The sequence below is a fragment of the Neophocaena asiaeorientalis genome, unplaced genomic scaffold (assembly GCF_003031525.2).
Source record: "Neophocaena asiaeorientalis asiaeorientalis breed wild unplaced genomic scaffold, Neophocaena_asiaeorientalis_V1.1 scaffold618, whole genome shotgun sequence".
Taxonomy (NCBI): domain Eukaryota; kingdom Metazoa; phylum Chordata; class Mammalia; order Artiodactyla; family Phocoenidae; genus Neophocaena; species Neophocaena asiaeorientalis.
The window spans coordinates 675,517-688,770 of NW_020173978.1; the positions used below are offsets into that span (position 1 = coordinate 675,517).

Here is a 13,254-nt window from a genome sequence, read left to right on the forward strand (position 1 = left end):
CTCTGAAATTCTCAGGACTAAACGAGAAGAGGTTGATGGAGCCATCTAACATGGAACTTGGCACAGAGAAAGCATTCAACTCTTGTTATGACATAGCTGTTAGAAGATAAGGGAGGGTATCCCTAAGCAAAGATATGACCATGGGACTGCTTTTGCTGTGTTGGAGACAGAAAGATGAGGGTGGAGGCGGAGAGGGAGAGTGGTGTGGAGGACGGCAGGCACCAGATCAGCAGGGCTTTGAGTGCCAGGCTCAGGAACTTAGATGTCAACCTGAGGGCAATGGGGAGCCATGGAAGGATTTTGAGCTCCATAGTATGTGGTCAGATGTGTGGTTTAGGAAGACCCATAACTGCAGTATGAAAGATGGACAGGAGGGGCAGGAGTGGAGGCAGGGAGTAAGTAGGCTGGTGCAATGGTCTGGAGGAGAAATGCAGGCTCAAAACCACGGGGTCGGGAAGAGTGGCACGTCTAAGCCACTGCATTGGTCGAACTGACAGGGCTTGGTGAGTGATGGTTTCACATGGGTGGGAAAGAGAGAGGTTGTCAAGGGTATACTGGAGCTTTGAAGCCTAGAAGGATGGATGGTAGAGACCCTTCTCAGAAATGGGAGAGTGGCTTTGAGAATGTGCGTTGTTCTACCTTAGTCTTTTGAGTGAAGATATCTCCCTAGGAGGAGAAGACTGGGTGTGACCCTGGTGGAGTGGGTGAAAAGGTGAAGCTCTTTCTTTCACCTTGTCACTAGACTCCAGAACAGACTGGCAAACAGCTACCAGCCCGCTGGCCAATGTCAGCCTGAGACTCCTGGGGCAAGGTGCACTGGAAAAACGGTGGTCCAGGGCCTTTCCAGTGCCCCCTCCCCCTGCCCTATTCCTGAAGCCACCCATCTCCTCTCCCCACTTTCCCCCATGCTTGCATTGTACTTCCAGCTTGGGGACCTGGCTCAGCTGTCTCAGACCCCACTCCCCCATTGCAGGGAAATGAAACTGGGAGAAAAAGGAAGGGGATGTTCTTCTCCGAGATGGGTCTGAGGTTCTGCTGGGACCTGACCACACAGAGGCGTTCCTCCACCAGGTCACCATCCCCTCACTGAAGCACTGTGCCTGCTCTGTGGGAGGGGCTCCAGGCAAGACATAAAACTAGGGCCAGAATCCAGACCTGGGTTCTGCTCTTGGCTCTGTCCCTGGCTTATTGTGAGGCCTTGGGCCTTAGTTTCCTCCTCTGTCAAATGGGAGGTTGGCAGAGGTGATTTCTAAAGGCTGTTCCAGGCCCTGACTGTTTTAGGACTCTGGGAGAGAGTGTGTGTGTATATACTGTGTATACATCTGAGTATGACTATGTATATCTCTGTGTATCTGTGTATCTAGGTGTATCCATGCCTGTGTGTGTCCTTGTGTGTTTACAACATCTGTGGAGGAATGGTTAGAGGTGGGATGAGGGAGGAAGGGTATTCCAGATAGATAGAGACCCAGCTTGATCTAAACTAGATTGGCCAGAGTACTGTCGAGTGTACACTGGACAAGGAGGGTATTGACTGTTTCCAGACCAGGACCAAGGGAGGGGACACTGGAGGCTCAGCTCAACTCTGCAGGGTATGGAGGAGACCCTGCCTGGCAGAGCCACCCTCCTGTGAAAGGGGACCTGGGCCTGAAGGCTGGGAACAACCGTCCCTAGAACATGTGAGCTAAAGGTGGACGGCTAGGGGTTGAGGGTGTGCAGAGGACACTCCTGCCTACCGGGACAAGCACACCAGCTCACCTCTTTGCCTCTTTCAGACCAAGACTGGAGCAGGAGAGGCAGCCCGGGGAAGGCTCGGCCTGGCTGACTTCCTGTGACCCAGAGCCCAAGCTGTCTCCACCTCCCTGTCTCAGGAGCCCAGGCACTGCCTGCCCTGAGAAATGCTGGAAGCTGGGCGAGGCCCCAGGCCAGGGGACCTGTTTTTCCTGTTTCCCACAGAGTTCCCTGCAGCTCGGTCCAGGGGTCCAGGCGGGTGCATTCATGAGTGAGGAACCTGAGCCTGCACTGAGCATCCTGACAGCGAGAGCAGGGGCTGGTCAGGTATGGGTGTGCAAGGGCAGGGTCTACTGGCTGGGAGGCTGGGAGGCCGGGAGGCTGGGAGGCTGGGGCCGGTGCACTTGTGCCTGTGTATACACTGAACTGGGGGTAAATCAAGGGGATCTGTGCCCTGCTCCCTCGTTCCCAGGCTGTGAGGAATTCAGGCTTCAGAGCCAGACAGCCCTGGGTATCAAACCCAATCTTTCCAATTCCTGGCAGTGTGACCTTGAACAAACAGCTTAACCTCTATGGCGGCATCTGCCAAGGAATGAGGTGAGGGATGAAATGAGGATGCTGCAGGGAAGTTGCTCTGCCCAGACTTGACTCCTACAAAGTGAAGGGGGGTGGTGATCTAGGATCAGGAGCTCCTGATCAGACTGACCCATGACCTGAGCCAGAGATGGGTGAGGTAAAGGAATGTGAATCAGAGAGCTGACCCATCTCCAGAATGCCTGGGTCCGGTGTCCCTCCCTCTGTCATTTCTCTGATGTGTCCGGAGTAGAGCAGGGCTCTTGAAAGAGAGACAGTCCAGGAGCCTGCCTAGGGCAGGAGCAGGCCTCAGGTGAGCTGGGCCCCTGGAGGGCTGTTGTGACCCCTGGCCACCTAGGATCAGCTGCTGAGAAATCCTTCAATGTCATTGTCCTGTGAAAGGTCCTCAGAGGAATAAGGGAAAGGAGAGCCGCCATCATAAAGCTTAGCCTCCTCTGGCCTCCCATAGCTCTTGTGCTTGCTTCATTCATTCATTCACTCACTCATTCATTCATTCTCTCATTCATGTCATACCCGCTTTGGATCAGGCCTCTTGCTGGATGATAGGACCAGAGAAAGGAATCAGATGGACCCAGCCCTCCAGGAGCACCTGGAATGTGTTGGGGTAGAGAGTGGAAGGACAAATTCCCAGCAGGGTGTGAGGAATGCCCTGGGGGATTAGTGATGGAGGGGAAGAGCTTCAGAGATGAGGTGACATTTGAGAAGAGCCTTGAGGGATGGGCAGGATAGAGTGCAGTGTGTGTGGGTCTGGAAAGGCTTTCTGGACAGAAAGAACAGCAATACACAAAGGCAGGAAAGCCTGGCAGGCACTTACATGGCTCACATCTCCCTCCACACTAGGAGCTCTTGAGCGCAGGGCCAGCCAGAACTGGACACAGAGGGGCTGGTGAGTGGTGTTGGACAAAGGTAGGCGGGCGCTGGTCCTGGGGAGCTGGGAGTGAGGCCCTAAGGGCACCAGGGGTCAGGAGAGGCAGTGGAGAGGGTTGATGGAGAGGGCTGGGCACTTGGCTGTCTCCATAAGCAGGGGCTGGTCAGAGGGGGTGGGGCAGGAAAGATGTTCTCACAGGTTGGTGGGCCAGCCTGTGGAGGGAGAGGACAGGCAGGGTCAGTCTGGACAGGGGCCACAATGATAGAGTCCCCAGCTGGCCTGTGAGGGTGGAGGTCAGGATGTCTTAAAACAGGTAGAAAGGGCAGCTCCCTTGGTTCATGAGAGACTTAGGGAAGTTTCTGCCCCTCTCATCAGTGTCAGAGATTCCATCATGAGTAATTAGCAAGAAACTGTGTAGAGCAATGAGATGTTGACCATGAAGGGAAGATGAGGGCCCTGACCCCGACTCTGAGGAGAGACCCAGCAGGCCTCAGCACCTGGGCAGGAGCGGAGCAGCAGTGGGGAGGTGAGGCTGGGGGGATGCTCCCTGAGCAGGGAGTACAGAGGGGCCACCCTTCCTGTCTCCAGCAGGGCAGAGCACCTCATGGGGGAAGTTTGAGAACCACAGTTCTACCAGGCCAGGGGATTCAGCCCATGAGAGGTCTGAACCTCAGGAGGGCAGGAAATACCTGATGTCCTCTGGGGCTCTGTGGCAGAGCTGCACACCCAAAGCTGGTGTCCCCAGGGGGAATGACTCCACCACAGATTCTTAGTCTCACACCCGGGCTTCCAGGCTCCTCCTACAGCTCCTGTGAGCCAGCAACTCCTGCTCATCTCCCAGTGCACCAGACCTGCTGGTCCCAGCCTTCGCCCTTCCCCACAGTCCATGATGTGGCATCTCACACTTACCATGCCTGACACTGAGTTCCCCCTTCTCCCGACCCCTGAGCCTGAGGCATCCTGGCCCCTCCTCCATGCAAACTCCCTCTGGGCCAGTCTCTCCAGCCACCCTCTCAAACAGCTCTCAGACCTCTTCCCTCACGAGGTCCCCAGGCCTGACCCCAGCTTGGGCCTTGGAGTCATTCCCCTGGTCCACCACACTCACCTGCTTCACAGCCTCCAGGACCTTCTAGCTCTCTCTTCCACCCCTGGCCTGAGAGATTTCAGGAAAAAGCCGCAGGTGAGCTGAGCCTCGAAGCTTGTAACACACAGTGTACCTGCTGTGTGCCAGGCATGCCTCCAAACGTTTTACACGAATTACCTAACCCTCACAGCAGCCCTGTGATATAGGTTCTGTTAATCACCTCATTTTACAGATGAGGGAACAAAGGCAGTCTGTGTCCAGAGGCCGGGTTCTTCTTAATCACCGGAGTTTGCTGCGCTGATGGATAGAGTTGTAATTTCAACAGGTGGAGGCGACAGGTGTGAATGGATCCCAGATTGAAGGAGCAACGTGAGGCTGGGAGGCGAAAAGCATTGGGTGCCTTCAGGAAACTGCAGGTCACAGGGGATGCGGCTGGTGACAGAGGCTGGATTATGAAAACCTCTGGTACCAGACCGAAGAGCTGGGTTTTCTCCTGAGAGCAGACAGGAGCCACAGGAGGTTTCAAGCAGGAGAATGACTTTGTCTTTTCCAGAGACCCCTCTGGACTGGGGAGACTGAGGCTAGAGACAGGGAGGCTGATGCAGTGGCTCCAGCAGCAAGGGTGGAGGTGACACTGGGCTGCAAGGAGTGGAGTGGGATGCAGGAAGTGCTTTAATGCTGGGTCCTTGAGTCCTGGCCCCAGGCCAGAGGGGTCCCAGCAGTTTGGCCCTGCCAGCGCCCCCCACCCCAACCCCATACCTACCTCCTCACCCTGGATCTGCCCCGGCTCCTTGGGGAGGAACCTGTATCCGTGGGAGGGAGGTCACAAGTGCAGGCTCCCTGCCTCCTGGTAGCATCTTTGCTGACGATATGAGGCAGGGAAGATGGGGGAAGGGGAGGGTTATGGGGAAAGAAGGAAGCTGAGGGAGCAGTGTGTCCTTCAGCCCCCACTAATCTTAACTTCATGGGCCTCAGGCTGCTTCTGGGAGACCAGGCTGGGCAAGAAGCTCAGTGTCTAAGGGAGTGGATGTCACCGGCCCCGCAGAATCTCTGAGCCCCAGCCTCTCAGGACCCCAGGTTTCAAAATGAAAGGGATTTTACAGCCCCAGATTCTCAGGGTGGGGAGGACACACACGACATCTGTCCTCTCTGTCATCCCAGACACACCCACACATAGGGCACAAGTCCTTTTGCAGACTCTGCTGGAGAGATACTTGCACACCCCCTTAGCAGAGAGTTCACTACCTCCTCCTACAGCCCCTTCCATTGTGGGATGGACCCAGATAGGAATTGCAGCCTATTCCCAGCCTGTGACCTGGGCCAAGTTACTTGAATAATCTGTGTCTCAGCCTCTTTATCGGAAACCTGGGCACGATAACCTGGCTCCCAGAACCGTGTTGTAAGGATAGAATGAAGTCACGTGAATAAAGTACACATAGTAGTAGTGGGGCTTGAATAATGTCAGCTCCCCCTGCCCCTTCACACTATTAGAAAGTGATTCTTTGTGTTTGTCCCAAACCTACCCCTCTGGGACTCCCGTTATGATTTCCAGCCTACCTTCTGAGACCTTTGGGCACACCTTTGCCTTCCAGACTGAGATAGTCTGAGACAGAGCTCTTGGTCACGTTGGAGGAGTGGGGAGAGGAGGAAGGTGGCATCCTGATCTCCAGGTGCTCACTGTCTGGGTGGTCAGGCATCAGATATGCTCACTGGGGACAAGGTAGGAGAAGGTCAGGGTAGTGATGATGCATGAAGAGAAGCTGGGCGAGCCTGGAGGAAGCTGAATTTGCCCCCCAGCAGAAGTCCCCCGATGCCCCCACTACCACCTACACCTGAGACTTCCCTGGAATCTTCAGGAAGGTCACAGCCCCATCTGGTAGCCTCATAAGCCGGGGAGCAGGACTTCTGTTTACAGATGCAGAAAGTACCAGAATAGGAGTGCCTAAAAATATTTGCTGAGAGGTGAATGAATGACTGAAGAGGGAGACCCTTGTAAATACTCCCTCAAATACCAAAATACCAGGCACAGGGCCAGAGCCTCCTCAGAGAGAAGAAAGCTGAGCCAAAGGAAAGAACTTCCTAATGCCACCAGGAAGGTGTGGGCTGCCCACTGGCCACAAACAGGCAGTGGGCACTGGGTGTGAGGTGGGCCCAGTCAGCCTCAAAGGCCCCTTTCCGTGAATCTCAGATCGTACCCCTTTTGGACCACCAGATCTTCAGATTCTAGAGCTCAGAATCCTAGATCTAGAACTCTGTGTTCCTGAGGTTCTCAAACAGGGTCACTGATTTTTTTTTTTTTTTAAGGCAAGCTGGTAAGTATTTTAGGCTTTGAGGAACATATGGTCTTTGTCACAACTATTCAACTCTATGTAAACAGATGGGCATGGCTGTGTTCCAATAAAGCTTTATTTACAAAAACAGACTGGTAGGCTGGATTTGGCCCTCAGGGGGTATTTTGCCTCTCCCTGTTCCAAAGTGTTAGAATTATATGATCCTGACAGTCATGGATCTCATGCATCCTTAAGGTTCCAGGGTTCCAAGGTTCTGGGCCCCCTGGGTCCAGGGAGAGAGGCAGATCAGACGCAATAAAAGCCTTGAACGTAGTTGGGCAGATCTTAACCGACGGGGTCTGTGGGCACTTGGGGTCCCTCATGACCCTGGTCAGGTGGGGGTGTCAGGTTTCCCTGCTGGGTCCTGATGGCCGTTCTCCCCACCACCCCCTTCCCTTCAGGGCGATGGCCACAGGCCCGGGCCTCTGGAATGGCACCATCAATGGCACCTGGGATGGGGATGAGCTGGGCTACAAGTGCCGCTTCAATGAGAACTTCAAGTACGTGCTACTGCCTGTGTCCTACGGCGTGGTGTGCGTGCTCGGGCTGTGTCTGAACGCCGTGGCTCTCTACATCTTCCTGTGCCGCCTCAAGACCTGGAACGCCTCCACCACATACATGTTCCACTTGGCCATGTCGGACGCGCTGTACGCGGCCTCCCTGCCCCTGCTGGTCTATTACTACGCCCGCGGTGACCACTGGCCCTTCAGCACAGTGCTCTGCAAGCTGGTGCGCTTCCTCTTCTACACCAACCTTTACTGCAGCATCCTCTTCCTCACGTGCATCAGCGTGCACCGATGCCTGGGTGTCCTGCGTCCACTGCGCTCGCTACGCTGGGGCCGGGCCCGCTACGCCCGCAGGGTGGCCGTCGCCGTGTGGGTGCTGGTGCTGGCCTGCCAGGCACCCGTGCTTTACTTCGTCACCACCAGTGCACGTGGTGGCCGCATTACCTGCCACGACACCTCGGCACCCGAGCTCTTCAGCCACTTCGTGGCCTACAGCTCCATCACGCTGAGCCTGCTCTTCGCGGTGCCCTTCGCCATCATCCTGGTCTGTTATGTGCTCATGGCTCGGCGGCTGCTAAAGCCAACCCACGGGACCACAGGAGGCCTGCCGCGGGCCAAGCGCAAGTCGGTGCGCACCATTGCCGTAGTGCTAGCTGTCTTCGCCCTCTGCTTCCTGCCTTTCCACGTCACCCGCACCCTCTACTACTCCTTCCGCTCACTGGACCTCAGCTGCCACACCCTCAACGCCATCAACATGGCTTACAAGATCACCCGGCCGCTGGCCAGCGCCAACAGTTGCCTTGACCCTGTGCTCTACTTCCTGGCTGGGCAGAGGCTCGTGCGCTTTGCTCGGGATGCCAAGCCACCCACAGACCCCACCCCTACCACCCAGCTTCGCCGCAGGCTGGGCCTGCATAGGTTCAACAGAACTGACACTAAGAGGACAGAAGACTCGGCCAGCAGTGAGAACTCTAGACAGATAGAGTCCACACCGCCTGGTAGTGAAAACACTAAGGACATCCGGCTGTAGGACCTGAACCCCTTGGGCCTGTGCCAGTTTGTGTTGGGTGGGACTGTAGACTTGTCCAAATGGGGCAGTCTCCCCAGATATGGACCATCAGTGAATCAGGCCAGATGGTCAAGGGGGCCATGACCCCAGTGCTCTGTCATTTGACAGGGGCGCAGTTTGTTCTCTGTGGTCCAGAGAGCTCAGCAGTCCCCACATCCTGAGTCACCATTTGTATGTGAGATTTGGGGAGTAAGGTTTTGAGAAAGGCAAGGGTTTGGGGCCAGCGCTGCCCCTGGCCTGAATCCCACATAAGTACTTGGCTGTGCCTGCCAAGGTACCTAGGCTGGAGCTCCAGACTAATCAAGTCAAGTGGAGAAACAGGCCCAGAGAGGAAAGTGACTTAACCAAGGTCACACAGCCAAGCCGGTACCTGAGCTACCTGGGAGGGACAGGGTCTCAGGTTGACCAGAGGACGCTGGTAAGGAGTCAGGGCTGAGCCAGAGGTTCCCACGATGAGTCGGAGTGGTCTGAGTGCCACTGTGGGCTCGGCTCTGAGGAGGACGCCCAGCCCAAGGGATGAACGTCTGGGAACTGATGTCATAAACCCATCTGGAGGCTGGGAGCCAGTTTGAGGCTGGGACTTGTACTAAAGGTGTTGTTACCTGCTGAGCCGGACCCCGTTGTGTAGTTGGAGGTTGGGGATACAGCCTGGGGAGCTCTCACCGTCCACACTAGGGTCCTTTCTCCAACCTGTTCTCTTCTGCCTCCCCAGTAGCTGCCTCAGTGGTGGTCTCATATGAGGAATATAACTGTACTCTCCAGACCCCAGGTCATCCTCCACTTTAAAGTTAACTGGCTTTTATGCCTGGTTTTGCTGGGTGCAGAGAGGAGTCAGGTGGGGTCCCAGTCCTCAGGATCCCCCAGTTTAGGATTTAATGGCGATGACCAGTCATGCGCTGGTGAAAGTTCAACCATTTAGCTGACTCTCGGCGGGGCGTGCGGGGGTGAGGGGAACCCCTTATTTGCAGCATTGCCAGTTTCTGTGGTACAAATACTCCTGCCACAGCCAGTTTCAGACTACCAGTGTGATATCAGCCTCCTTGCAAAATTCCTGAAAAATTAACAGAGGGCTCTTGAGAGCAGGTACAAGTTTCTCTAGCACACCACTGGATAATGCTGAGTGGTTGGAGCAGTGGACCAGGGCATCAGGGAAGGCTTCCTGGAGTGGGTGGACTTCTGAGAAAAGCACTTCATCAGAGAAGAACATCCAGGTGCAGGTGCATTCTAGGCAAAGACATGGGGGCAGGAGAGCAGGGCCTGCAGGAACTGGAAGCTGGCTGGGCAGTTGGTACCCAGGTTCAAGGCAGGAATGGGGAGGGTGGGCGGGTCACAAGGAGGCCAAGTCAGGGCTCCCTCCTTGCCCTAACCATGAGGTTTCTTTTGCACTGGGGATAAGCGTGGGAGAGATTCACTCTTCCTGTCCAGTCCTCTGCCTCTTGGGAAAATCCAGCTACCTGGCATAATGGTTGGTGCTCAGGCTGGGTCAGAGCTTAGTGTGGGGGAGATGAGTGTCACCTGGGACAGGTTCTGGGTCTAGCCAGGACCACTCTGGAGATGTGTGGAGTTCATCTGGACAGGGCCCAGCCCTAGCCTTTGGGCAGGATTAGGGCAAAACTGACAGACCTCACTTTGAACCTCAAGGATAAGGACTCTCTCTCTCTCCCTCTCCCTGTGGGAGAGCCCTTGCCCGATGGGCCCACTCTGCCTGAGAGGTCCTTCTTTCCCCACCCCACCTACACCTACCTCCTATGACTTCTCCACCCTTCCCACTCTGCCTCTTCAAAACGGCACCCCCCAGAGGTTGCTCACATGGGCTCCCCCATGTGACAGGGACCTGTCGTAAGCCATGACCCAAATGATTCCTCTGCACTGTGCAATGTGGGTGACTTGCCCAAAGTAGTGTGAAATGCTCACCTCCCACATTCTAGGTTCTATACTCCTGTTAATGTAGCCCGGGTCCTCATGAGCATTTTTGTGATGATCTCTTACAGTCTGTCCTTGAACATTTCTTGCAGGCCTGAACCTATCTCTTTCTTACCAGCTGCTGCTCAGGCTGAACCCAATCCCAGTTGATAAGGTGCCTCTACCCAGGTGAGATACTCTGCTGGCCAGGAGTGTTAATGCTGAGCTCTGAGCCCCTCAGCCCTGCTCAGACTCAGAGGCAGGGAGTTACACATTGTGACTTTGGGGGCTCTCGAGTGTCTATCTGTGGTTGGGGATGGGGCTGTGTCCACCACAGGCCCAAGTTCCCCTATAGTCCCCATTCCTTTCATGTCTTGCCCAGTTACCCCTCCAGCAGCTGTCCTGGAGACCCCAAGAACTGAGAGCCCCACAGCACATAGAGACCACACTATGGCCTAGGGCCAGGACGCCTTCCTTAAACCAACTGCCTACAGATTTCTAAGGACACAGGAGCTAGGGGACAGGAGAGCCTGACTCACCATCTAATCCTGTGGCAGGCACTGGTGGGGGTGGGGAATGAAGACCCTAAGGGAACCAGGGACAGGCCCAGGGCCCCTCCTGCGGACCCTAGTCAAACCGTCTGGCTCTTCGGTGTGGACATCTGGCCTTGTTCTCGGTGCCCAGGCCCCCCGCCTGGTGGGTGAGGTTCTTTACTCTGTTGCCATATACTATTTTCAGCCCAAGTAAGAACAGGATTTTCCACTCCCAGCCCCAGACCATTGTCCAGCAGTGACGTGGAGGGACCTGCCTGCTCTCAAAATATCTCCTCTTACTCTCTGGGCCTTGCTGCCCTTTCCCCACCTCCTCGCCCTGACATCACTTCCTGGGGCTGTTGACTCCTGAAGGACGCTGTGAAAGGTCACAGCCCCTGACAGGGACTCCAGGGATTATCCAGCCCAGCTGCAGACTCAAGGCCAGAGAGGGGCAGGGCCTTGTCCAAGGTCACTCAGCAGGTCAGCGTGGCGCCTGGTCGTGCGCCAGGGGCTCGGGCTGCCCCGGCAGCTCTGCTCCATTTAGTGTAGCTCAGTGCCTTTGTGGGAATCCTGCCGTCACCCCCACCACCCCAGCTCTTCCCACCTCTGATGGAGCTGGGGAGCTGAGGCCAGGGACCTGGGGCGGAGCGGGGCAGGGAGAGCAGCTGGGAGGAGTAAATTCCTGCTGACTGGCCTACAGCAGCTCTTCTCAGTGAGCTCCGTGCAACGGGGGCAGGGGCCCTGGCACATAGGGGTCTCTGCCCCGGGTGGCACTTGTCCCAGGAGGGACACTCTTACCCTCCAAAGGCTAGGAAAGGCCCTGGCCAACATGCCCTCCAGACACAGTTACTCCTATCTTGGTCCAGGTCAGGCCACCAAAGCTACCCCTCTGCCACCACCCTTGTCAAGGCAGATTTGGGCTGATCTGTTTAGAATCAGGCCCCTGAGGAAGGGAGCTAAGGTACTGACCCATGTCCCAGGCACCAGGCAGCGCCCTGTCACATCCATTATTATTTATTCTTTACCACCACCGTGTGAAATAGACATTATTACCCCCATTTAGCAGATGAGAGGACAGGCTCTGAGAGGTGAGGACTTGCTCCAGGTTATACAGGCAGTAAACGGGTGAGTCAAGATGGAGTTCAGGTCCATCTGATGCCCAGATTAGTTCCCTTTCCAGTATTGCATGCCACTTGCAACCCCTGCGGGGCAGGAGAGTTTGTAAGCGACCCTTTGTGTGATTCAAGATGAGAGAGGCAGTCTAGTGAGGATGGAGTTAAGAGCACCAGTTCTCTGCCCAGACCACCTGCGTTTGAGGGTTGTCTCCACTTCTTCCAGCTGTGGCACCTTGGGCAAATCAATCTTGCAGCACCTCCATTTTCTCATTTCTAGAAGGAGATACTACCTCCCACGTAGGGCATTGGGAGGCTTACCTGAATGAATACACATGAAGCACTTAGAACAAGACCTGGCACATGATAAGCGTTTACACACCAGGCACTGTGCCAAGGGGATACAGAGGCGAGCCAGCTGGACCCTGCCCTCAGGGAGTTGACATAACTTAATAAGTAACCACATTGGGATAAGTGAGTTGAAGGAAAGGACGGTGTGTCCGGCCAGTGAGCAATAGAGTGTCCCCTGTGGGTGAGGCTTCCCCAGGGTGTGGGAGGAAAGAGCAGGTCCATCCTGGGGTGAGGTGTGGGACCACCCGCTGCCCTGCTTGGCACTGGGTGGCTCTCAGGCTCATGAGCTTGTGTGTGTTTACAGAACCTTGTCCAGGCGATGGGCTGTGGAAGGGCAGTAAGGAGAAGTGATGGCAGGAGGAGGAAGACGAGGATGCCTCTGATCTTCCAGAGCCCGCCTCTATGGGCTTGAGGGCTCCCACCCACCCATGGCAGCAGGCTTAGCCATTTCTCCCTGACTGGTGGTGCCCACCACAGGGTGCTGCAGCCTCTCCTTGGTTTATCCAAGAGTCAGAGACCCAGGGCTGGAGGACTGGCCTGGAGCTGGGCCAGAGCAGGCAATGGATGGGCAGTTTTTGCTGTGTGACCTGAGGCCAACTGCTTGCCCTCTCTGTGTCAGTCTGTAGAACCTGAAGACCTTGCTTCCCACATTCCAGTTCTCCCTACCTTAGGGCAGCAGCCACCCAGATTTTTCATCAAAGACACAACTAACAGCTACTCCCCCAGGCACTCCCAAGACCCCATGAGCCCTCAGTTCTGAGGACTAGAGTGGGGCAGTGGGTCTCCTCCAGTATCAAGTGACCAGAAAGGTGAAGTGACTCCACTGGCACCACACATTGCCTTGGAGTGGAGCCAGTTGAATGTCTGATGCTTCTGCCTCCTGTGGGGTGGAGGCTGGAACTTGGCCAGGAGTCACTGGGCTGCAGGTTGAAGGATGCATTTACCTTCCCCAGGGGTATGTGCTTGAGGTGTGGGATGAAGGGTGGGGGAAATGAGCTCCAGAAACCAAACTCATCCTCCTCTGTCCTGATGCACCAAGTGACATGGTGAATACTTTTTTCTTTCTGGACCTCAGTTTCCAATTTCCCCATATGCAGCGGGCCCTGGCTCTGCCCGGCCACTCCAGCCTCTTCAGTAGGGCTCGCCTCTCTCTTGGCTCCAGCTCAGCCAGGTGTCC

General features: G+C 55.6%; 1 protein-coding gene across 9 annotated transcripts in view; it reads left to right on the forward strand.

The window, feature by feature from the left end:
- Positions 1-8,788, forward strand: part of P2RY2 (purinergic receptor P2Y2) — a 35,610-nt gene extending 26,822 nt beyond the window's left edge. For 5 of the 9 annotated variants that reach the window (XM_024753313.1, XM_024753310.1, XM_024753315.1 and 2 more), the window contains exons 2-3: positions 1,773-2,055; positions 7,006-8,788. In XM_024753313.1, the coding sequence (XP_024609081.1) occupies positions 7,010-8,140 (1,131 nt within the window). In that variant the 5' untranslated portion in view covers positions 1,773-2,055; positions 7,006-7,009 and the 3' untranslated portion in view covers positions 8,141-8,788. Of the gene's footprint in view, positions 1-973; positions 2,056-7,005 lie in introns of all 9 variants that reach the window. The other 4 variants (XM_024753316.1, XM_024753317.1, XM_024753311.1 and 1 more) reach the window with 3 other exon arrangements.
- Positions 8,789-13,254: the final 4,466 nt, after the last annotated feature.